This window comes from Helicoverpa armigera, chromosome 21 (assembly GCF_030705265.1).
Source record: "Helicoverpa armigera isolate CAAS_96S chromosome 21, ASM3070526v1, whole genome shotgun sequence".
NCBI classification, from domain to species: Eukaryota; Metazoa; Arthropoda; class Insecta; order Lepidoptera; family Noctuidae; genus Helicoverpa; species Helicoverpa armigera.
The window spans coordinates 1,548,048-1,573,025 of record NC_087140.1 but is presented as its reverse complement, the minus strand read 5'-3'; the positions used below and the strand labels follow the sequence as shown (position 1 = coordinate 1,573,025).

At 43.3% G+C, this 24,978-nt stretch overlaps 3 protein-coding genes across 4 annotated transcripts; 1 reads left to right on the top strand and 2 right to left on the bottom strand.

The window, feature by feature from the left end:
* Positions 1-4,827: 4,827 nt before the first annotated feature.
* LOC110380791 (uncharacterized) lies at positions 4,828-7,318 on the bottom strand. Of its 2 annotated transcripts, none has more exons than XM_049849093.2 (4): positions 7,067-7,318; positions 5,864-5,950; positions 5,567-5,712; positions 4,828-5,479 (listed from the first exon to the last, which is right to left on the bottom strand). In XM_049849093.2, exons 2-4 carry the CDS (start codon positions 5,944-5,946, stop codon positions 4,893-4,895), a joined length of 816 nt encoding a protein of 271 aa, XP_049705050.2. In that variant the 5' UTR covers positions 5,947-5,950; positions 7,067-7,318; the 3' UTR covers positions 4,828-4,892. The 2 variants fall into 2 exon arrangements, with proteins under 2 accessions (XP_049705050.2, XP_049705051.2); XM_049849094.2 differs by having other exon boundaries at positions 7,187-7,317.
* Positions 7,319-7,992: 674 nt separating this feature from the next.
* On the top strand, positions 7,993-24,941 carry LOC110380785 (mitoferrin-1). The gene is given in 7 exon segments (XM_049849108.2): positions 7,993-8,299; positions 8,302-8,339; positions 11,942-12,027; positions 20,649-20,779; positions 20,853-20,909; positions 23,754-23,919; positions 23,921-24,941. Coding segments are annotated over 7 exon segments (921 nt in total). The 5' UTR covers positions 7,993-8,229; the 3' UTR covers positions 24,294-24,941.
* LOC110380784 (uncharacterized) lies at positions 11,125-12,983 on the bottom strand. Its single transcript, XM_064040162.1, is given in 5 exon segments — positions 11,125-11,190; positions 11,192-11,257; positions 11,259-11,502; positions 11,505-11,581; positions 12,617-12,983. Coding segments are annotated over 4 exon segments (384 nt in total). The 5' UTR covers positions 11,542-11,581; positions 12,617-12,983; the 3' UTR covers positions 11,125-11,153.
* Positions 24,942-24,978: the final 37 nt, after the last annotated feature.

The window sequence follows — 24,978 nt, the reverse complement described above, 5'->3', positions numbered from 1 at the left end:
TTTCGGGAACGAAATTTCTTCACTATTGTAATCTATAAACGCAATACTACCCCCCCATTCAATCAAGTCCTGGGGCCCGATTCTTCTAATTTTAAAATATTAAATATAAAAATAAAAAACATTTAAAAATATAAAAAATAGGTTGCCACCGATATCGGGCACAGGGTCCGGCGTCGTCCTAATTGGGGCGATCGCACGATGGCGCGATGCGTTTTCATCTCACTATCTCGAGGGGTTCAGGACACTCTGATGAAATGTATGTTTGAACTCATCGAACGACGAGAACGCATCGTGTCATCGTACAATCGCTGTCAATTAGGACGACATCTTAGATGAAAAAGGCATCGCGCCATCGCACGATCGCTCCCAATGAGGACGACGCCTCCAAGGTACCGGTGGTTAGGGTCCCAGAGACAGAAACCTCCTCACAATACGCGCCGTATCAAGGAGTACTGCCTTCTGAATCAGTCCCTTGATCCAGCTGCCCAACGAGAGCCTCCTGAGGTGTTCGTCGAGGCTATTAAACCATTGGCCGTAACGACAATCGGCACAAAACAGCCGTGTCGACACTCCACATGGCGACAACCTCGTGCGCTAAGTCGAGATACTTTGTTTCTCTTTCTCTGCTTTCACGAGGTTCTCGTCATGCGGAACGGTGAACGGTGAACGGTCAAACTCAATTGGACGCCCTGGGCCCCGATTCTCCTAATTTTACTTAAGCGTCATACGATTCAAGTTCGACTCGATTCGACTGAGATCCGATCCCGAATCGATTACGATTGAAGCGTATGTGGCATTCCGCTATTTATTCGTTGAAATAAACGTTTTTATCCTTTTCTGTCATTCAATAATGAATCATTTTGTCTGCAAATGATTTACGATTGCAAAATGATTGTACAGCAAACTACCGTATAGACCAAAATCACCAAAATAGCAGACCAATCGCACACCAATCAAATGTCAATCGAATACGATTGGTCTTTTATTAGTAGCAGAATGCCCGATATGGTTAAAACTGCTATTTCGATCATATTGCAATTCGATTTCTATTAGATTTTGTCATTATTAACTTAGGAGAATCGGGGCCCTGACAGCTGACAACTAACTTTATCTCTGCTACTTTGCTCTGCTATTAAAACGAAAAATTACTCTTGTGGCTAAACGACTCAATGGATTAGGCTTTTTTTTTACAATTCGCCATAGAATAGCATACAATACAGTATAAGTGATAGGATTTAATGTGATTAGGTACGACACACCCGATATATGTGTCATTTCATGACAAAAGGTACCTTATGGACTTTGGCGCTTAAGCCATTTGGAGATACAAATTCTACAATCTTGCTTAGACTAAAAAAACATAATGTCGTAGGCCAACACCCAAACACCTTTACCGCGAACTGACACATATATAAACTCTTTTGCAAAAAAAACGGGCACCTATGCGAAATCTTAGTTTTTAGGACTTTACGTGTACTTCAAAGGGTTTTAATGATTATAGTATGTTTCTAGCATCAAAAGAGTTAGCCGAGCATGCGTGAGAGTGTATTCTAAATTTGAATTTTGTACAATTGCTAAGAAATTGGTTAAAACCTTGTTTTGGACTAATTGCTGGCAGAAAGTTCGTCGGTGTTTTGAAAAGTTTTTGAAGTGATTTTCAGGAAAATGATAATGCAGTTTTAATTAATGATTAATGTACTTTTTTGTTAGATCAAAACATTTTTGAAAAAGTATGCGTATTTGATAAATTTTTCACCTGCTCTAAATGGGCTATACTGATGATTGATGGCAATGTTAAGAGTTTCGGTATTTTAGTGTAAACCGTTCTATTGTTAAGATATTGTACCCACGTGTTTTAAAAAATCGCTTTTTCATAAATAAACACTATTTAGAAGAGTATCAGTACCTTTGGCTGCGATAAAACCAATTTAAAGTAAGCAGTGCCCATCACAACTCGTCTCCTATAGGACTTTGACATTTTTAAAAGTCTTGAAATTTTACAAAATACAGAAAGTAGCGCATAGACTGTGAGCACGAGGTCTTGAGGTCTCGTAATTACTGATTGTTAAACAACCTCGTCTCTTGGGAAACTCCGTAGACCTCTGAAGATCTATAAGTCTGAGCGTTCAAATAGCGTGTTTTCATCCCACGGATATTTTATTAAATAAACTTGCCTATACCGAGATTTTCTGGCATCTGCAGCACTTTCCTGCTTAAATCACAACAATAATATGGCTAGCTGCTCATTTCTTAAGAAACATACGTTTGGCCAATAATTTTGAATTCTTGACTCCCTTTCAGCTAAATCGTTGTTTAGTAACCCGATACATATGGAGCTATCGAGAGCTTCAACGAGGCAATAATTTGACTTTTTAGATAGCTTTAACCCTCCTCATCATTTTTCATGTGGTTAATTTTAACATTTATCACAAAATTTGTCACAAAGTCCTATAGGAGACGAGTTGTGAAGGGCACTGCTTACTTTAAATTGGTTTTATCGCAGCCAAAGGTACTGATACTCTTCTAAATAGTGTTTATTTATGAAAAAGCGATTTTTTAAAACACGTGGGTACAATATCTTAACAATAGAACGCTTTACACTAAAATACCGAAACTCTTAACATTGCCATCAATCATCAGTATAGCCCATTTAGAGCAGGTGAAAAATTTATCAAATACGCATAGTTTTTCAATTTATTTATTTATTTATTCGACTTACACGGCTTTAGCAGCCAATTACATAAATCGTAAACTTAAATTTAAAATGAAAAAAAAAAAAGAACTAAAAATACAGTTAACTAAAGTATAAAATAATATTAAAAAATAAAATAAAATGAAAATAAAGTAAAAAAAAAACACGTTAGTAACAAATAATAAAATTAGAAATTGTTTTCACAAAACTTTAGGCATACTCTCATTATATGGACAAATTTATCTTCAAATATATCGCAGTCCGGGTTGGCTTCAACGAATTTGTTGATCGTATTCAACACGCGCGGTATGGGAGCCGTAGCGCGGGCTGCGGTTCGACACGGAGGCACCTCTAACAGACGATGCCTTCTGTTGCAGATAATTATTCGGCGTGTATAGTCGAATCAGCTCATTAAGGATATCAGGTGCATCTGTCAAACCTTTACAAATTTTGAGCATAGTTCTATCTGGTCACACTCCGTCTTACCATGTTATACCCCAAACATCCCAAAAGGAACTTGGTAGGGTAAAGGTAAGGATAGTATCGAATGTTTTCCTGAGAGAACCGCAAAATGCTTTTGCACTTTTCTAAAAGAAGTGCGGCTTCCGGATTCCATACAGAAGAACTGGCTTCTAATTTAGTTCGTACTAGTGCACTGTACAGAAGCTTTATGACGTTTTTATTATTAAATTCACGGGCAATGCGGAGTACAAACCCTAACCTTTTAAAGGATTCCTTGGCAACCGTTGAAATATGGTCATGGAAAGTTAGCTTCAAAAATGTATTGATCTAACAAAAAAGTACATTAATCATTAATTAAAACTACATTATCATTTTCCTGAAAATCACTTCAAAAACTTTTCAAAACACCGACGAACTTTCTGCCAGCAATTAGTCCAAAACAAGGTTTTAACCAATTTCTTAGCAATTGTACAAAATTCAAATTTAGAATACACTCTCACGCATGCTCGGCTAACTCTTTTGATGCTAGAAACATACTATAATCATTAAAACCCTTTGAAGTACACGTAAAGTCCTAAAAACTAAGATTTCGCATAGGTGCCCGTTTTTTTGCAAAAGAGTGTAGTTCATATATATTAAAACTACGAATGTATTTTAAGGAAACAGGGCTCCATACAAACCGTTTTGAGGCAGCCAACACAGAACGTAAGCACCTTTTTGCAAAGCCGCGCAAACCCGCTGATGTTTCCCTTTGGGATACATAGACAAGCGGTGGCTAACGTCCGCTTTATGCTGTGTGAGTGCTGGCGGGATCCGCGGACATTCCACCCCATGTTTAGATAGAATAGATTTTACAAGTTTCATACGGAAATTTCGATGAGTGACAGAAGAAGTGTGTTGATGGATGATATACGAATTTAATACAGAGACGTTTAGAAGTCTCCTAAATAATTTTTTGTACCACACCTTTAAACGTTTTCTTTCGACAGGATACATGGCCAGAAGCTGGTCTTTTTATCACCCACCCATCATGATATTGTAATCCAATATCAAGATGGGTTTGGTCTCTCCGACTGTTTGTTGGCCGTTGCCATGGTATGTAGAGATCATAGCTACTCTACTGTTATCTCTCCATACCATGATATCGACGTCCCCTGAGCTGAGACCAGCGATCTGTCCCCGTCGCATATTAGTTTTAGTTAGGCTGTTTAGGACCTGCGGGACAAATTTGCGATCTGTCCGCAAAGTCCCTACGCAGTCAAAGCCCAAACACTTGAGTCGACGAGCCAGACATGGCGAATTGTAAAAATTGTCCATCCAGAGCGTGTACCCCTTGTGTTCCAGTCCTTGGACTAGTTTTAGGACAATAGCCGGGGTAGACGCGTCCAGTGGACTTTCGTAGTGCTGAGGCTGAGACCTTTATAGCGTGAATCTCAAACCGCCATAGGTAGCCGGTTCGAGATTCACAAATCTCATAAGTTTTAATGCCCCTATTGGCTGCTTTATTTGGGATAAGCTGGCAAATTTCCAACCAGCCTTTCCACATTAAAAGACTTTCGTCCAGCGCAAGGTTCTGCGATGGAGTATACATACTTTGAAATTTTTGGTTTAGGTGTACCAGTATTGGCTTAATTTTAAATAACCTGGCCTCGGAGTAGTCAGGTCTAGCGCATGTCATCGTTGTTATTAAAATGCAGACATTTATTAATAAGTAAAACGGTCGATGGACATGTGTGCGCTAAAACCCAGTATGAAATACGTCAGGGGTGGAACCCCAGTATTCCTCCAACCGTGATTTACTCACAATCCCCATGGCTAGATTAAGGCCGAAATAAACATATAGTTCATCGGCCGTGGTGTCATACCAACGGATGATGCGGCTTCTGGGGAAGAGCTGATTACTGTTACACATCTGGGATACCACCTGCCGAGCGTATCTATTCGTCTCCGAGGCAATGTGCTCCATAATTTGCCGATCCCATATTTCGATGAAAATGTCATATGGGTCGGCATGTGGAGTTGTCGGACCGACATTAATATTGGAAAAAAATTCTCGCCTCGATACAGGTGAGGGAGGAGGGTTTGGAAACTCTCTCCAGTTGAAGTCATAGAGACGCCATGGCTGCTCCGTCGCCCTAAGGGGGACATCGGCGGGCTCAAGTCCACCGGCAAGTGTGCTGTGAGTGGCTGGTGCTGGGTCCCCGGCGGTATTCACATCATAGTCATGGTCCAAGGGTGTTTCCATCAAGGTCCGACACACTCTGGGAACAACTGGAGCAACAATATCCCCTTCCTCATCACTGTTGTCAGAGTCATCATCACTTCCTGTAACAAATGATAGATCGGTTGCAGTTCTAATGGGAACTAGACATTTTTGGCATGTAAAATAAAAATAAACCGGTAGGCACTTACCATAATTGATGAGGTCGGAGGAACATTTATCTCGCAGACGCCGACGACGACGAGGAGAAGCTGGAGATAGATGCGGCGACGGAGCAGCGCGTGCAGACCTCGATGGCGATGATGGCGACGCTGATGAAGGTGGTGGGACATTTGATCTAGAAAGAAATTAAATATCCAGGCATCTTTGGGTCATCAGTGAACATATATAAACAAAAAAGATCCTGACGAATTGAGAATCTCCCCCTTTTTGGGAAGTCGGTTGAAAACTATTGCAAATAACTCTCCTAATCAAGCAAGCCTACTTACGGTTGCCATCTGCGCATCCTTTTGGGATGCAAAGCAGTTTCCAGACCCCGACCTTCCGGCAGCTCTTCAATATTGCGGATCATGAGGCTAAAAATCAAAAGATTCAATTAAGTCATTTCAGCAAAACAATTTTTCAAAAAAATAATAAATAATTGTTTACTGAAAAAAGCTTTACAGGTAACTGTAAGTGAGGTCCTGGTCGCTCGTGACATTGGTGCCCCCCTCCCGATCAGCCACCTCAAGCAAATGCACCAAGTCGTCCACCGTGCACGTACCTGGGCCCCGATTCTCCTAAGTTAATAATGTCAAAATCGAGTAGAAATCGAATCGCAATATGATCGTAATAGCAGTTTTAACCATATCGGGCATTCTGCTACTAATAAAAGAAATCGAATTCGATTGACATTTGATTGGTGTGCGATTGGTCTGCTATTTTGATGATTTTGGTCTATACGGTAGTTTGCTGTACAATCATTTTGCAATCGTAAATCATTTGCAGACAAAATGATTCATTATTGAATGACAGAAAAGGATAAAAACGTTTATTTCAAAGAAAAAATAGTGGAATGCCACATACGCTTCAATCGTAATCGAGTCGGGATTGGATCTCAGTCGAATCGAGTCGAACGTCAGTCGAATCGAGTCGAACGTCAATCGAATGGCGCTTAAGTAAAATTAGGAGAATCGGGCCCCTGCGCGTCTTCCACGTCGAATGTCGCGCATGCGAGGCGAGGACGTCTTGTTTCACTCAGTTAGCACATCAAATTAAGCAACTCGCAAATATGTAAATAAAAGCAATAAAACCTAAGGCTAATAAAAAAACCGGCCAAGTGCGAGTCGGATCCGTGCACGAAGGGTTCCGTACTATTATTTTTAAAAAGTTCCATAATTATAATACCTACTTACATTTATAAATAGATTCCATATTCTGTGAATATTTCAAGCATCTATTGCCGTTATCGATATCGAGCAAAAAAAATCACGATTGTGTATGGGAGCTCCCCAAAATATTTATTTTATTCTAGTTTTCAGTATTTGTTGTTACAGCGGCAATAGAAATACTTCATCTATGAATATTTCAACTCATCTAACTATCATGGTTCATGAGATACAGCCTGGTGACAGACGGACGGACAGAGGGCAAAACAATAGTGTCCCGTTTCACCCTTTGGGGACGGAACCCTAAAAATGAGTGTCACTGACCTCAAATTCCGTATTTGTCGATCAAGCTCCTAGAGCAGTAGCGTAGTAGGACGTCGTAGCCCGTAGGATTAGCAATAGTGGTATCCAACAAGTTCCACTTTAAGGAGTTCAACTACTTACTTGTTTCTATAATACTTTCCTGTTTGTCGTGGTTATAAACAGTAAGGTTTCTGGTTTCTTATTTCACATCTGACATTGGCAGAATCGTTGACATTGACTTTCACAAATCACTTGCCAATAACCAACAGAGTATATCACTACGTTTTATTGATAACCAAAATAGAACTTTATTAATTGAAATTTACATTAATTTTAAAATAGTAAAATTATGATTAACTTGTTATTGTTATCCTTGGCAGTCGTTACGGGTAGTCAGAAGCCAGTAAGTCTGACACCAGTCTAACCAAGGGGTATCGGGTTGCCCGGGTAACTGGGTTGAGGAGGTCAGGGGCCCGATTCTCCTAATTTTACTTAAGCGACATACGATTCACATTCGACTCGATTCGACTGAGATCCAATCCCGACTCGATTACGATTGAAGCGTATATGGCATTCCGCTATTTTTTCTTTGAAATGCTAGTGCTAGTGACTTGTTGTGACATAATACGAATAGCACGGATCATACGAGTTCAGTGCATCTAAGCTCGATGGTTCAGTGTAGTCATTTCGTTATTAAACGTATTTTTTGCCGCAACCAGTTAAGATGTGCACAGTTCGTCGTATATATCGTTAGGTAGACATAAAGAACACTATTCAAGTTAACTGTAAGGATTTTCGTAGAAATACATGGCTCAAATTATTCAGAAATGACCCTGAACATTTTTCTGTTCAATTCCTGCTTTTGGGCTGTGTTCGAGGGACATTGTTCTTTCCTTAGTCGATTTTATGTATTAGTAACGATATAATGGAACATCACTGTCTCGCAGATTATAAAAGACCGAATGACACGATAACGCTTATTACTCTGTGAAACCGCAAAAGTCGCGCGTGCTTGAGTCGCATTTAGGGAATCAATTTTGATTGTTCTAAATTTCGGATGACTTGTGATAAAAATAGTCAGTGAAAATGATACTTCTAATTCGGTAAATCAAAATTGAAACCCCTGTAAATTTTTCTGTAATAGTGTTTTTTTTTGTGCGGAGTGTCAGTATTTAGTGAGTATTATGAACTTTGACGACTATGAAACCCTTCCGACCCAAAACTCCGTACACATGACCGCCGGAGCAATAGCGGGGTGATGGAGCGCATAATGTACCCGCTCGACTCCGTAAAGGTAAGGCTGTCTCGAGGCCCGCAGCCAGGGCCCTGCTGCTGCTGCCATTCTTGTGGAAACTAACCTAATCAGTGTGACAGTTGTATCGGATCGGCAGGCTGGCTTGTTACGCCACTAATTTGCGATCTCGCGTTATGTAAAAGTTCTTCCAATTACCTGTTCGCTAAATACTAGTGTAATGTATTATCTGTCAAAGCGATCACGATGACCTTAACACTTTTCACAGTAGCTCCTCATATACTGAAATAATTGTCACACTGATTATTAGTTAATACAATTATTGCTAGTATAGTAGTTCTTGTTGAAACTTTTTATCCACACAGAAATAATTTCTCGAATATAAGTGGAGACAGTAAACTACTGACATGTGTGAAGTGCCAGTCCAATAAGAGTCTGATACCTAGTATTACCTAGATATAGTATATGTATTGACATGACTGTGTATTGTATTAATTACCAATGTTATAGTGATTATTGTGTTAGTTAAAATGATATGGTAGTGTATCTGAACACATGTTACAATGGGCAGGCACAGGCTGACCTTGATCCATGGTAGCTTGTTATATACAATGATGCAGCACTCCGCTGAGTGGCATGGTTGCCTCCACTGCCGTCACTGCTCTCAACAATTGCATGTCTACACATTGTGTGTATTTTGGATTGTTAACAAATTCAAAACTTAATTTTCATAATATTGCAGGATTATGCTGTGACTTGTTTGACAAATACACACACAACATGTAAACATATTATTGTGATCTGTGTTACAACATAAGAGCATATTCATTACAGAGATTGTGTCGTTACTGTGTGATTGTAATGTGCCTCTGGTGTTAGTACATTTGTGAATGTAGGCATGGACTGACACAATTAGATAACATCACAGGCTCAATGCCTTCATGAGCAGGGAACTTGTGTTTCCTACTGGTCTTCAGAGAACCAATGTGTTAGCATTTCACTGACCACATTCAATATAAAGCAGGTTAACATATTTTGAAAGTTTCATTCCTTACATGAAATATGTAACATACTGAAAGTGTGCTTGTGAAAAAAATAACACAATTAACTTAGTACTAACTAAACATTTTACAATAAATTCTCATTTTATTTACATTTAAAAAATGGACTCAATTTGTACTGTAAAAATAGAAAAACAATGATATAATATAGTTATATTGCTAGATATGTATGTTTTATTTATTATTGTAATATTGTAAAGCACATAAGTTACAGTTACAGTCCTCATCCTCAGCTTCTTTTCAGTAGTACCAACTTGACTGATTATAACTAAATTAAATCGTGTGTGTTAAATAAATAAATAATGTTATGTTGGAATGTTATAAATGGAATGTTCAATGTACACAGGGTGTACATTGAACATTCCATTTATACAGGCTAGATTGATTACTTGAAGTGAAACATTATACATTATTATTTGTTAAACTTGCAAGTTAGCATGATCATTTGCAGACATTTAGTTTTTATCTATACCTACTTATATATTATAAAGAGGAAAGAATTGATTGTTTAAATCAACAAGGCTCAGGATTGACTAAATAATTCATTCATTGTTAGGAAGCTGCACTATCTGTGCTGAAGATGGGCACGGGAGGAAGTTTCCCAAGGATGTGGGTGAAACCGTGTGGAGCAGCTAGTATTGAATATAGCAGAACTTTAAATAAACCAGTTATTGCATTTCAAATAACTGTTACCATATGTATAAGTTCTGGCCTAATGGGTAAAGAACCAAACTCAAGTATGAGTAGTGGGTTGTACTCAGGTCAGGCAAGTACCAATGCAACTTGTCTAAGTTTGTATGTACTTTCTAAGTATGTATATCTTGGACACCAATGGCTTTGTTTTGGAGGGCACGTTAAACTGTATGTCCTGGCTGTCATTTAACATCCTTGGCAGTCATTAAGGCTAGAAACAGTGCTCGGTTGACGGTTGGTGCTGACTGTACGTCCCGACCGAATCACATACCAAATCACGCGCGTACCGTAACTGTGGGCGCGTTCATAGACTTGCACGAATATACCTACGTCGACCGCTGTTTCCAGCGTAAGGGTAATCAGAAGCCAGTAAGTCTAACACCAGTCTTACCAAAGGGCACTTGGTTGCCCTGGTAACTGGGGTGTGGAGGTCAGATAGGGCACTTGCTCCTTGTAAATAACTGGTACTTAGCTGCATCTGGCGAGACTTTACGCCGACCCCAACATACTTGGGAGATGATGAGAAAATTTTTGACATTCATGCAATCAAGCCCCATGCAATCTTCTAGGACTACTAATCTTATTATTTCAATAACAGAAAGAGACAACATCCCAAGAGTCAGAAATGATGTGATTAAAGAGCTTGAACCCAATATCAATAGCAGATATCTCTACATAGAAGCGAAGCGAGGGTGGGCCACTAGTATGATATAATCAGTGGGCATAGAGTGCTATGTACATAAAGTGGTCAACCATTATGTATTTATAATTGTGATTAGATTTAATTCAAGTGAATCACATTGTTTTTCCTTATAGGAAAATCCATTCAAGTCTAACATTACATAGTAATTAAAACTTAAACTATGTATACTGCTACTCTCTGTATCTATATGAATAGGTATAGTCAGGATCACAAAGTTAGTAAACAATAATGGTGTATGAAAAGTAGTGGGAATCTCCTGATTACAATCAGGATACACAACTAGAAGTGATGTAACAACGTTCATTCAACGTTCACCCACCGTCGCGCATTGTCATGACAAAATAATAGAATGATGAATAATATACGAGAGGCATGTGTAAGTGTTTATTGTGCAGTGCACTATATGAGGAAGTAGTCGGCCTTGTTCGCGTTCTGCCTGCTGCGTGCGGAAGGCGGTGTCGCAGTGGTCGGCGCCGCGCACCGTGCCGCAGGCGCGCAGCGAGCGCGTTGTGCTCCGCCAGCTCGGGCGGCAGCAGCGCCAGCACCGCCTCGATGTCCACCTCGCCGTCCGCCATCATGCCGGCCGTCTCCATGGTGCACTTGATGCGCGGCTTGTCGTCCGGCATGAGGTCGGCGCCCGCGTTGACGCGCTCCACCAGCGCCGTCGGCGCCGCCCGTCTCACGTTCTCGCGCACCATGCGCGCCAGCTCGGCCATGTCCTCGTCCATGGCGACGGCGCGCGCCAGCGCGCCAGCAGCGCCACCAGCGTCACGCTCCACGCACGCATGCTGCCGCTCGCAGGAATGCCGCCGCCGCCGCCCCGAGCCCTATATAACGACCGGCTCAATGTCACTCATACCTAAATTACATGCTCTTCGTTAATGTCCTGTGATTAAAAAATGTTGTTTGTTTGCAAAGTGTACTGTTGTAGAGGAAACTGCAATTTTGATTGACAGTGTAGAATCATCGGAAAAAATTACATACTCGCTAAACGAGAGAATTACAGGTTTCAAACGTTTTTTTATAGAATTTCAAAAATGGTAGGTTTGTTAGTGAAATGATATATGTTAACGTGTCACTTGTGCGCAGTAGTCGCACAGCGGGTATATAATAAGGAGAGCGGTCGCGGATGGCCGGCCGCGGAGCTACGACGTTGTCGTTGAGTAAGCTGTGTCTCGTTGTTGCAGACGCGGATGCAGTCTTTACGGAGTGCAAACAACAGCTCCATCTCCGAGACGTTCCGGCACATGGTGAAGAAGGAAGGTCTGCTCAGGTAACACGCAACGTTCAACACTTATACATATTTGGTCATTGTTATAAGCACGTCCGTACTACGAGCGTGCGACGTGTCGGGAATAATGTAGCGAATCTGCCACAATACAGGAAGTTTATCATACGAAGCTAATCGTTTACCATCAACAGCTAGGCTTGTTTAAAATGTTGCACACTAAAAGCAAGCCTCATGGGTCGCTGTGTTTGTTTACATTAAGGATGGTCCATAGAGTAGCCGCAGTGCAGTATCTGGTTCGCATCACTGTGTTAGCTTGAACGCGGACAGGGTGCGGGTCGTACGTGTCGGCGACACTTCGTCCTGCTGCCCGCTGTGCCTGCGCAGGCTCCGTGCCCCGCGTGCTGGTGTTTATTCCGCAGCGAGCGCATGCGCGGCACATGTAACTCGGTTGATATATGTATAGCTGAGAGCTTCTGAGAGGAGCGGCTCGCTACGCCCCCATTATTATGATGAGGCAGTAGAAGTATCTTTGGTAGATATAAACTTTAAGTTCATAGTCAAGTAGCAAGTAATGGACATTCTGGCCTGTACGAATCTTGGCTACAAAATTTACCAATGACCTAAGACTTACTCCTTAGGAAAAAATGTTCGCGGACTGATGTCGGCGGTGCTCAAGACGCGGGCGACGCATTATCTAGTTAATTACGCGATAGGTATCGAGATTCGAGTGCGAGTATTTATAGAGACGCGATATGCGGCTGCTTGATAAGTTGTACGTAGCGCGAGCTTGATACCGAGAGGTGTAAGTCTTATCGCCGCTACAATACCTACACACAATTGGGTCAATGTTGCGTTATCCGTTGAGCGTCACCAAAGCCAGGTCATCGGCTCCGGGTGTTAGGTAACATTCGCAAAGTGGACTGTACAGCAGGTGTCGCAAGTGCTCGGGTGCGCGACAGCCCGCGCGCAGCAGGCAGGCGTGAGCGTTGGTGCGGTGCGCGGAGCGGGAGCCCGCTTATCGCTCCTATCGCCGGCGTTATCAGCGTGAGGCTGCGCCCGCGCGCGCGCCCGCTGCTGCCTGCGCCGGCTGCTTGCATATCTCTGCGTAACATGCCGTACTTATCGATAGTTCGTACGTGCGCCGCGAGCTTGAGCCGCAGCATCGCCAGGCTGCCAGACGAAGCCGAGGGTCGCCCCTGGACCCAAACAACCAAAGACTAACTTCTTATTTATTATACGGAGACGGATTATTTAAATAAGGAAATTTTACTGGTTATTTCATTACAACTTTACGACTCCGCTTCGCTTTGGTGTAGTCTAGTCTAGACCTTATTACTAATCCACTATCGGGAGCCGCGAACACTTTAATATTTGTAACGAAGTATTATCTACATATACTTCTATGTATAATGTTTGTTAGACACCAATGACTGTGTTTCGGATGGCACGTTAAACTGTAGGTCCCGGCTATCATTGAACATCCTTGGCAGTCGTTACGTAGTCAGAAGCCAGTAAGTCTGACACTAGTCTAACTACAGGGTATTGGGTTGCCCGGTTAACTGGGTTGAGGGCAGATAGGGCAGTCGCTCCTTGTAAAGGACTGGTACTGGTGGTTGGGAAAAAGGCTTGGAGGATGATGAAACTTCTATGTATAATCATATTCTATGTAAAGACTCGAGCTACTGAACTGATTTGAAAAATTGTGTTAGAAAAAGCTGCCCTATCCTGGCCAAATTTCACCCCGGTACGGGAAGAAGTTCCGCTGGGACGCGGATGAAGTAGCGGTGACATTTTTGCTCAATTCTTGTTAAATATGGAATAAAATATACCGAGATGTGCATTGATCACCAGTATTCACCAGCGTGTGACTTGGATGAGTAGAGCGAGCTCGTCAGTGCGCCAGTGTCGCGAGCGTCGTAGCTCGTCGCTAACATGCGAGGCTTCTTCAATCAGTTACTCATCTCCGTGTTGTTAAGCCAGACCAGACTAGGTCTCTTCTAAAGGGACGAGCTACTTAGCCGCAATCGTTTGAGTCGCTGCCAGACTCCAGACCGCGTCATTTCCATATTTAATGAAAATGGATGAATGAATGCATGTAGTGTACATGGAGCCAATATGACGTTTGATACGTGTATGCCGTGTGGTCGGACTGGCGTGCGAGTGCGGCAGGCGCAGGTCGGCGCCCCCGCTCCTGTTATCAGGTCACTAAGGCTAAGTTCACACTCCGCTAAACTCGTGTGCATAGAGCCTACACATGAATGTGAGTGTCTTGAAGCTTCACATGAGGAAGGCGCTCAAACGGAGAAACACGTGAATGTGCGTGCATCAACTGCGTACACTTTGTTTGCACTGCCTAGTACGCCTGAATGGGTGATTGTGTAAACCTTACCTGAATGTTGAAATTTGAAATGTTTAGCATAGATATTATCTAGACGCGAAACATCGGCTGAAGTAGAATGATGCTTCGTTCGTGACGGAACATGGCGCGAGTAGCTGCGCACAAACCATTGTCGCGATAGGCTTAAGATCGGGAGATGTGCCATGTGCAGCTCACATACGCTCGGAACTCAGTTGCAAACCGGCCTTGAGTTAACGCGAACTATAACAAAAGTGCGGCAGTGTAAGCATGGGTTAACAGTGTAGCGTTATCTCGGCGCAAGCGCGCCCTGCGTGATCCGACACTATCGCGTCGCTCACTGCAACACTGCCTCATTTAAAACTCCTCAACATCACATTTTGTTCTTCGATTTTTCGCTCGTGAACAAGTCATAGTTTCAGTTTTATGATAACTTTTGACATTATGTATGTAGTTTTGACATTTGCTGAGTCGGTGTCTTCAATACAAATACTCGTAATATTGAAGATGGGGCTGGTGCGCTAGGTGAGCACTGGCACGATGGTGTCGCGTTGCCGACTGCTTATCGCGGCAGGTCGCGCTCCGTGACCCGCGCACAATTAGCCTTGCTAAAACATCGCCGATTACGTACACGTCACGCGTTACGCGACCCACATGTCAAGCCATGGAATGTATGTAAACATTACATAAACACAACAAGAAAAAACTATACGGTTCAATAAGATATCGATAAGAGACTGTAAGGTTACATTGGTCCATTGGCGTGAGTACCGATACTGTGTGCACATGCGCGCTCCTCGCATCAGTGCCGTGTGAGCAGCAGGCGGAGCATCGGCCGCTGCCTGACCTACCTTCAAAAATATTTCATAAGCAATGTATAAATATATTTATAGATAAGTAAACAAAAACTCTCACTACAAAACAAAGGTACCTAATTAAAATACAACGCCTTCGGATCTTGTTCCAAAATATTAGTATATGGTGAGCGCGCGACCGATAGCCCCGACTGAAAATAAGTTTTTATTTACTTAGGTACATAATATAGATTTATGGTCATGGTATTTGTCGTTTTTAATTGCACTTATGTCTAATGTATTAGTTTACCGCAGTGTAAATTAGATAGCGACAGTTCAGCTTGACATACTTATAGTGGTGCGAGTATTGTATTGTATATTCTTATGAAGGGGGATTTCCGAGTCAGACGTTCTCTCTTGTAAACTAAATATAAACGCATGACACGTTTGACATAAGACGCAATGAGCGCGCGTACTGAGCCCCGCATCGATGTCTTCGCTCACTGCTTAATTACATAGTAGCAGCCAGCTATCAGGCGCAGTTCAGCAAACACGCTCAGTTATAACTAAACAAACACCAATTACCAGGCCATCGAGTCACGACTCGCAAGTTTTATCTACATTCGTACAGAGTAGGTACCTACTCGTTACAGATATATAAAAAAAAGCAACATGTCGCGATACGGCGCCGCAACACGGGTTGATAACCACCGCACAACTGGGAAGTGCCACCACTTCCACCACGCCACCTGCGGGCTGCCCGTCTCCTAAGCCTTGGGGCCCGATTCTCCTAAGTTAATAATGTCAAAATCGAATAGAAATCGAATCACAATATGATCGCAATAGCAGTTTTAACCATATCGGGCATTCTGCTACTAATATAAGACCAATCGTATTCCAACGATATTCGATTGGTTTGCGATTGGTCTGCTATTTTGGTGATTTTGGTCTATACGGTAGTTTGCTCTACAATCATATTGCAATAGTTAATCATTTGACAAAATTATTCATTATTGAATGACAGAAAAGGATAGAAACGTTTATTTCAAAGAAAAAATAGCGGAATGCCACATACGTTTCAATCGTAATCGAGTCGGGATTGGATCGCAGTCGAACGTGAATCGTATGTTGCTTAAGTAAATTTAGAGAATCGGGCCCTGTGCTATACTGCAATATTCTTTTAATTTCTTAGATGCCTGATGATTAAAAGTTTCTCCATTTATCAAAAACTTGTATGGGAGAGCAGCAGCCCGATTAGAGCCTTTTTAAAAGAGTTAAAATAATGCTACGTAATTAAAGTGGTATGATAAGTGATGGATCGAGAAAGTTAACTAGCAAAACTCACTCTGCTCACAACTATGTTTAAGTCAGCAAATGAGGTTTTACAGCGGAGCAGACGTGATCCATACACGCTAGTTCTTGATGACCTACCTAGACTCACAAAGTATAATAAAAACTGCCTTGCAATGTGTGTACGTATTTATAATAAAATTCCCAGACGTCTAAAATTATTAAATGTAAGAGCTCTGAAGGCACAACTACATGAATGGCTAGTCAAATGTAGCTTTTATAGTGTTAGTGAATTTCTTGAAAGAAATTTTGATCTCAGATAGGTTATTTATATGATAGAGTTAGTTTTAAGTTTGAAATTTTTGCATGCTATAACATAGCTAAACATGCTTGTACCTTTATATGTTATGTAACACCAAAAATACCATGTTTAAAAAGCAAATAAATGATTTATTATTATATTATTATTATAACTCACAATACTTGCGATCTTGTGTTATCGGAATTATCTAATAGAGCGCACATTGTATTTGCACGTACTAATGCAGAGTTTGTCTTCTACAAACTCGTGCGCAATCTGAGTGCACGATAACGTGGTCGCCGTCCCCGAGCATCAGCCACCTGTGCCGATGTGCACATTGAGCGCTAAATCAGAAATCACCGGATAGCGCACAATTACCTAGCAACTTGTAAAGGAAGCTATTGTTGAAGGATGAAGTGAGTTGCGCAACGCCGCCGCGCCGGCCGCTAGAAACTGCACGCAAGCGTCGGCGCCCGCCGGCGCGTTTCACGATGTAGTCCCGGACGCACACTACGCCAGAAGGAACGGTTGCTAGTCCCCACGCAGCCTCGCCCTCCTAACTCGGCCTGAACCAAATATTTCAATGAAGTCACCGATTCAGTCGCCGTTTTCTATTGCACTTTTGATTGCGCTTACATATTACTTATGGAATGGAACTAGCGTCATCCTGTTGGACAGCAACTTTACCTCAGTAGCTCCTAGTAGCTCATATTTCTTGTAAACCGGCTCAAGTATTTAGTTGGTACGTTACATAAGTGCGGAGCGGTGACGTCAGCACGGCCGCGCCACGTGGACGTCGCGTCATGCCCCTTGACCTTACCTGCTTCTATTGTTCCACTGGTATTATGTCAAGCTGCCAAAGTACCGAAACAATCCAGTTCTTTCATATTAAGCAAAAGCGATTGGCATTCCCGTCATTTGGCAATACTTTACTAGAGGTATTATCCAAAAAAATAGCGACCCGACAGGCTTCTATGACATTCGAGTGCCTTGGTCTGTGACTTGTTCCTGGCTGCGTAGGTAACACGCCCGACACACTTCACCTGATTTGTTCGTGCGTTTATAAACGAAAGATTGTCCTCAAGTTTTAACTTCCGTATGCCTTGGTGATTTTATTAATGAAAGCCAGCAGCGCATGAAAAGCCACGCTAGTTGTTCTATATTAATGTTTCTTAGGAATATGATCGTGATTCACTGGCTTGTTATGAATGCATTGAACTAAATGCGTTAATATCGTGACGGTTCAGACAATGTTATCAGCATTTGCTCCTATTTTATATTTCATTTGACTAGCGGAACCGACTGCGACTGCTCGAATTAAATACATTTTGTAAACGACGCAAATACTGAAAAGTATTTAGTTAAGGAAGACGCCATAAATGTTGGATGTGGATGTGGAGCGTCGATATCGATTCAGGCACGTAGGAGTAGCTGAGGTCGCCGGCGGCGGCTGGCGCCCTTGAGCCGCAAGGTCGCGGCCGCTCCTGCCGCCGCGAGCCGCGTGCTCCGCTGTGCCGCGTCACACGACACGTCGCTGCAGGCCCGCTCCTCCTGTATCTGAGGTTCTACGTTACTTGTCTTGCTATAACATTTACACATAATATTCGGTTCATTCGGTTATGGAAGAGAAAAGGTAGCCTTCTTGTTTGAACTGGATACTGAACGTGAAATGCAGAGGAAACAAAGCAATAAAAATCATTAAATTTGCGCAAGCGTATACACCGAAAACCGTTATTTAAACATAAAAGATAAAACTAAAGAAAAATAACACTGAACAAAAATTAAAAATACAAACATCCGGATTGAGAACCTTCTTCTTTTCGTGAAGTTCCAGATAAGTCAAGTTAAAATGTGAATTAAAAACGATTACTCAGGTAACTTGAGGTATCCTATGCATGGCCATGTTCACGTATCACGATCGATGGCGTATCGAGGGGTTTCTGTCTCTGTAGCCCTAACCACCGGTACGTTGGACCCTGTGCCCGATATTGGTGTATATAATTTTTTTTGTTTAATATTTAAAAGTATCAAATGTAGTTTAATGAAAGATAAAATCTGAGTATTGATCGGCCACAGCATCATACTCAACGCAGTTGTACATTCAACATTAACTAGAATAAATTGACTCGGTTTCATCAGAAGAATTAGATAAAATTATAATGGCAATCCTGTCTGAGTGACAGATTCCTAGTCGATCGAGCGCAGCAGTGGTGAGCTAACGGCGTTGAGTGCGCCGGAGCCGCGTGACGTCACAGCGTCGCAATCCGCCAGTAGGTCCGGCTGTCCCGCGGGCCGCAGCGCCTGCGACACCCGATTGACTCTTGCGCCATATGAACGCTACAATTGTCTAAATAAACACGTCATGTCACGTAACATCGTTAACATTGTTAACCCCGAGATCGGGCGCTTATCTTCACAAAAATTGAACTTTGATATCATTGTTTATTCAAAAAAGATTATTTATTCTCAAAATTCAAAAAAAGAATCTAATGTACCGTGCCTACAAATATTATCGTTTTACAAAAATCGTTTATTGGAATTTTCCACTTTGCATGCAATGAATGCCGTAAGTACGTATGTCCGTAGTAACAAACGAGAAACTTTCTCTGGGGTATGCAGAAGTCCGCTGCGCAGTAGAGTTCAGCTCGACGCTGACCAGTTCAATACGTCGTGAGCGGCTGCACCGTGTTCCAAACGCTCTTCACAGATAACAATCCAACTGCAATTTCACTCTTTATATTGTTATCGGTTCTAGGATAAAAATGATTAAATTAGTTTAAACATGTGCACTGTTTGCCGCAGAGGAGCAATAAAAGTAATATTATTATCCAGAATAGTTGAGCAACAACAAGTTAAACCGTGTCTGTATTTCGGTAAAAAAAACCATCCGCTTTGTTTTTGTGTAGGTGCCGTGTTTTAGCCAATGATTAGTTTAAACATGCTTCATATATTGACGTAGTCACGATGATGATACATTTTATTGGAGTGCAACGTTACGCGGAACTGCGCGCCGCGATACCTACTCCTGACAAAAAAACATGCGCGTCATCTTATCAAACAAACATGTATGCGAGCGAGTATTGCAGGGTAACGCAATAGCTCGTGCAAGAGTTCACATTCACTGTGATGCAGTCTGGTCGGCGCCCGACAAGCTGTCCGCCGCCGCCGTCACGCTGGAGGGAGTTTTTCTGCCATCTTACATCTTGTGAGAATGCGCTCAGCTGTGCAAGTGTTCTCTATATTACTAATTAACCCTTTTCCCGCGTCCTTTGCGAACTACTACCCCTACCGAGATATAATAATATAGTCTATGTTACTCGGGAAGAGTGTAGCTTTCGAACAGTGCAATTTTTCAGATCCCTTTAGTAGCTTCGCAACCCATAGGGTACAAACAAACTAAAACATGTTACCTGTTTATTATTTCAGCATAAATAATATCAGAAGAGCTCGTGGTTAAGTGAAAGCCGCGCGGATCGATTGATATTAAAGTTAAGCAACGCTTAGCGCAGTCGGTCCGTAGGTGGGCGACCACCTTGTCACGAGTGACTTGTGACGAGTTCTGCCGTGTTTCGGAAGTCCCTTGAACATCCTTGGCAGTCATAAAATAGTCAGAAATTCTGCCAACCAGTCTTACCAAGGGTACCTGGTTGCCTGGGTAACTGAGTTGAGTAGGTCAGATAGGCAGTTGATCCTTGTAAAACACTAGTATTCAGTTGCACCCGGTTAGACTGGAAGCTGACCATAATTTCCACTGCACTGCCAAAAAAAATTGGTGGTCCAGAACGAGTGCATTATTAATTTATTAGTTTAAATTACAGGTGCAACGGTGAAACAACAACCATACATATAGTCACGATACATAGATGTTGAAGGAAAGGTGTGAAATGTAGTGTAATAATGTATTTGTGTGGTTGTCGGTCAGGCCCGTGCGCGGCATGTCCGCCGTGGTGCTGGGCGCGGGCCCGGCGCACGCCTGCTACTTCGCCACCTACGAGCACTGCAAGCACTCGCTGTCGCACCTCACGCGCCACCGGCACGACCACATCACGCACGGTGAGTCCCGCCCCGCCCCGCCCCACCCCGCCCCACGCCCGGCGCCGCTCACCCGCTCTGTGCTCTGTTGCAGGTCTGTCGGGGTGCATCGCCTCGCTCATACACGACGCCGTCTCCAACCCCGCCGAGGGTGAGTACACTCAAGCTGAGCGCACGCTGCACCTCGCTGATAACATTCAAATTATAATATTCCTCGAAGTCAACTAATTGTACGAACAATTGATATCACAAGTCATTTAAGTATTCAAGTGTTCATTTATAAGCGTTCCATGAAATGTATACGCACACAAGTTGGCGAGTATTGTGCTAATTTATTAGCGTGAATAATGAGCAGCTGGCGGCCTCTTGCCGCAGTAGGCGCGGGGCTAATGTAGTAAATGGAGCCGTTTCTAGACTCCCGAAACGGCTCAGACATTCACAGAGCTACAGTGAACATTCAGCTGACTAATAATGTGCCGAGTCAGCGCCTGCCACCTCTGGGACATGGAACCAAACAGTTCGATGCATTACAAATTATAGAGAAGTTTGTGGCTAAGTAACGGCCGCACGGTCGACATCAATTATAAGGTTAAACACTGCTTGGGGGGCATCGGTCTGTGGATGGGTGACCATCTTGTTATGGCGAGTTCCTCCGTGTTTGGGTAAGCATGGAAAATTGCCGGGTCCCGGCTGTCATTTGTACATTTTTTGTAGTCTTTACGGTTAGTCAGAAGCCAGAAAGACAGGCAAAATAGGGGTATCAAGTTGAGAAGGTCAGATAAGCAGTCGCTCTGTGTAAAAAACTGGTATTCAGCTGTATCTGGTAAGAGAGGAAGTTTTTCCCAACATAGTTGAGATAAATAAATGTAATGTATGTACATTACATTAGTAGAAGGTAGGCGTCGGACTGAGTGCTAGCGAGCGAGTAGTGGCGGGCTTCACCGGAGGCTGCGCGCCGTCCGACTCACCGCGAGACTATTCACTACCTTACAAGTTTTACAATGTGTAACATTATATGCGCAATACCTTAGATATCCTAAGCGACTTTTCCTTTAACTGACCAAACTCTGAGAGAAAAAAAAAACGCCATCATCCTCCGAGCCTTTTTCCCAATTATGTTGGGGTCGGCTTCCAGTCTAACCGGATGTAGCTGAGTACCAGTGCTTTACAAGGAGCGACAGCCCTATCTGACCCCTTCAACCCAGTTAACCAGGCAACCCAATACCTCTTGGTTAGACTGGTGTCAGTCTTACTGGGTCCTGACCATATATCGACTGCCAAGGATGTTCAATGACAGCCGGGACCTGCAGTTTAACGTGCCATCCGAAACACAGTCATTCGTGTCTAAGATATACTTAGAAAGTACATACAAATTTAGAAAAGTTCCATTGGTACTTACCTGCCCTGGAATCGGACCCGCGCCCTCATACTCGAGGGGATGGTTCTTTGCCCACTAGGCCACCACGACTTTAGTCGTTTTTCGTTTTAAAAACGCCAATAAAAATAAAAGAAGCAGCTTCTCGAATTCGACATCGACGTCGTGCGCAGAACCTACATAGACTCTGGCTCGAGTGAGCAACGTGGTCGAAACCAGTGATAGCGCCCTGGTGTGCTTGTTTTAATTTCATCAAGATAATTAACTTTATTAACGTAATGTTTGAACAATATGTATGGGGCGGTAACATCTTTTTTATTCATATTTTTTGACAAATAACATTTTGACACGTCACAAAAATATTGAAAAATATTAATCGCGTGGCGACCGCTACAGCCGACAGCCTGCTAGATCGAGGCAGAGGCCTACCTACTATAGGAATAATGATAACTGCATATATATTGATATACTGTAGGATAGGTTATCATTTCGAAGGTAAATATTGTCAGGAAGGAAGTTGGTGAATAGGCAGTGTTGTGTCGCACACGTCCGGCGGCTACTTCCCTCACAGCAGGCCGGTGTCGGTGCCGTATCCAAGCACCCCTGTGTGTGTTGTCATAACAATCGCAAACTGGAAAAATCACAGGACATTTCAAAGGAATTCGGCCTTCCCTCCGGACTTCAAATTTTTCATCTGGCAGCCATGTATCCCGATCCATTATTTCGATTGTGATCGACGGCAAACAATAATTAATAGGGAATAAAATGTCTCTCCCCCGTGACTCGTGACCTCACAACTGTTCTGGAATATTGAATATGCGGAAATGTTAACTTGAATACATTCAATACCTATTAAATTGCTGAAAACATTTTATTCCTGGCTGACTACTGAAGAGTGATACATTTTTATTGTAACATTATTATACACTAGCTTCTGCCCGCGACGTCGTACGCGTTCAATTACGAGTTTAGGTAAAGAAGTAGGCGTTACAAAGAAAGGAAAACATTAAATGCGAAATGGACACGTCAACAACTTCTGGCCAGACAAGGACTAAGTTATTCGTTTATAATACTTTTTGTACACATAAAAAAAACAATGTACAAAGGCGGCCTTAACGCCTTAAATGATGGAGAAATTTTATGGTAGGTTTTGAGTTACGTACAACTTTTATGTATTTGTAGATGTTACGTGATGCGCACACAAACAACAGAAAAAATGCTACAAATGGGTTCTGATGGTTATCCTTTAACACGCTGACAATTTTTTTTTCAATATATTCAATGTACAAATATGACCCCTCTACAGATATGTATGTTGATGAATACATATGAGTATGTGTTGCATATTATTTACAATAAAAAGTCGCTATCGGAATTAGTTATACGCAGTTAAAACTATTTGACGTGTAATAGACCGTAGCGTAGACTTGTAACCTCGATGCGCTTGGGGGATAAAAACAACATATTTTAAGTCGAATGACTACTGCAATGCACTTACAATTAGATGTTCTCTGCACGTGCCGATGAGGAAAACGTGGCGGGCCAGGCGACGCGTGAGTCAGCGGCCGCAGCCTCTACTCGCGGGCTCTCGGAACTAATGATAGGTCGTCCGTGTTGCAGTGGTGAAGCAGCGCATGCAGATGCTGAACTCGCCGTACCGCGGCGTGTGGGAGTGCGCGCGCCACGTGTTCCGCACGGAGGGCGCGCGCGCCTTCTACCGCTCGTACGGCACGCAGCTCGCCATGAACGTGCCCTTCCAGGCGCTGCACTTCGTCACCTACGAGGCCTGCTCAACCCGCGCGCGCCTACGACCCGCTGGCGCACGCGCTGTCGGGCGCGGCGGGCGGCGCGCTGGCGGCCGCCGCCACCACGCCGCTCGACGTGTGCAAGACCGTGCTCAACACGCAGGAGCGCGCGGCGCGGGCCAGCGGGCTGCGCGACGCGGCGGCGCACGTGCTGCGCGCCTCGGGCCCGCGCGGCTTCGGCAAGGGCGTGCAGGCGCGCGTGCTGTACCAGATGCCGGCCGCCGCCATCTGCTGGCTCACCTACGAGACCTTCAAGCACGCGCTGGCCGAGGAGAGCGCGCCGCCCGCGCCCTCCGCGCCGCTGGCCTGCGCCGCGCTGCGCCTGGCCGCCGCCGACGTGCCGGCCCGCTCCTAGGCCGCGCCCTAGGCCATGGACTCGCTGACCGCACACAGTGAGATGCTGTTCGATTCTAGTGAGATTAGATTAGTGTGTACATGTCCTATTTTTTATGTACGTTTGATACGCACACGACCGCGGCGACCTCGCCGCACCAGTCACTGGAGTCGCTCGCCCGCGGTCCGGCGCGGAGCGCGGGCGGGCGGGCGAGCACGAGGTCGCGGCGGCTTTGTTTCCATTGTTTTGTAAATGATTTGTTATCGCAGTCCACGATTGCAGCTAGTACTTGTTATGTGAACACTCTCGGCTGTCGATGCGACTGTTCAGGCTCAGGCGACATCCTGACGGATGTAAAACATGTTGGAGGTGCTATGTATAATGTATATTGTGATGGAGGGAACGGTGTGCCGCTCAGCTCGTTGGGATGCGTCGAATTATGTTGTTGTTTGTGTAAATTACTATTATTATTAATTGTATTTGTTGTATTTATGAGTTGTATATGTGAGTGATAAACTCGATTTAAATTGAGAGTTAAAAACTATTTGTATAGAGTTATGAGTTAACGCGGCGAGCGCGCGGCTTGGCCCGCCGCCCGCCGAGCTGTAAAATTGCAAATTGAAAAGAATATTATAAAATAAACAGTAAGTGAATAAAAGTTGGACAATACGCTGATGTTTTATTTCTCTGTAACACATAGTGTTCG

Coding starts and splice junctions, on each gene's coding strand:
- LOC110380791 (XM_049849093.2), bottom strand. CDS start 5,946: ATGATCCGCAATATTGAAGAGCTGCCGGAAGGTCGGGGTCTGGAAACT. Junction 5,713..5,863: donor AGGATGCGCAGATGGCAACC/GTAAGTAGGCTT, acceptor ATTTCTTTCTAG/ATCAAATGTCCCACCACCTT. Junction 5,480..5,566: donor CTCCGACCTCATCAATTATG/GTAAGTGCCTAC, acceptor CATTTGTTACAG/GAAGTGATGATGACTCTGAC.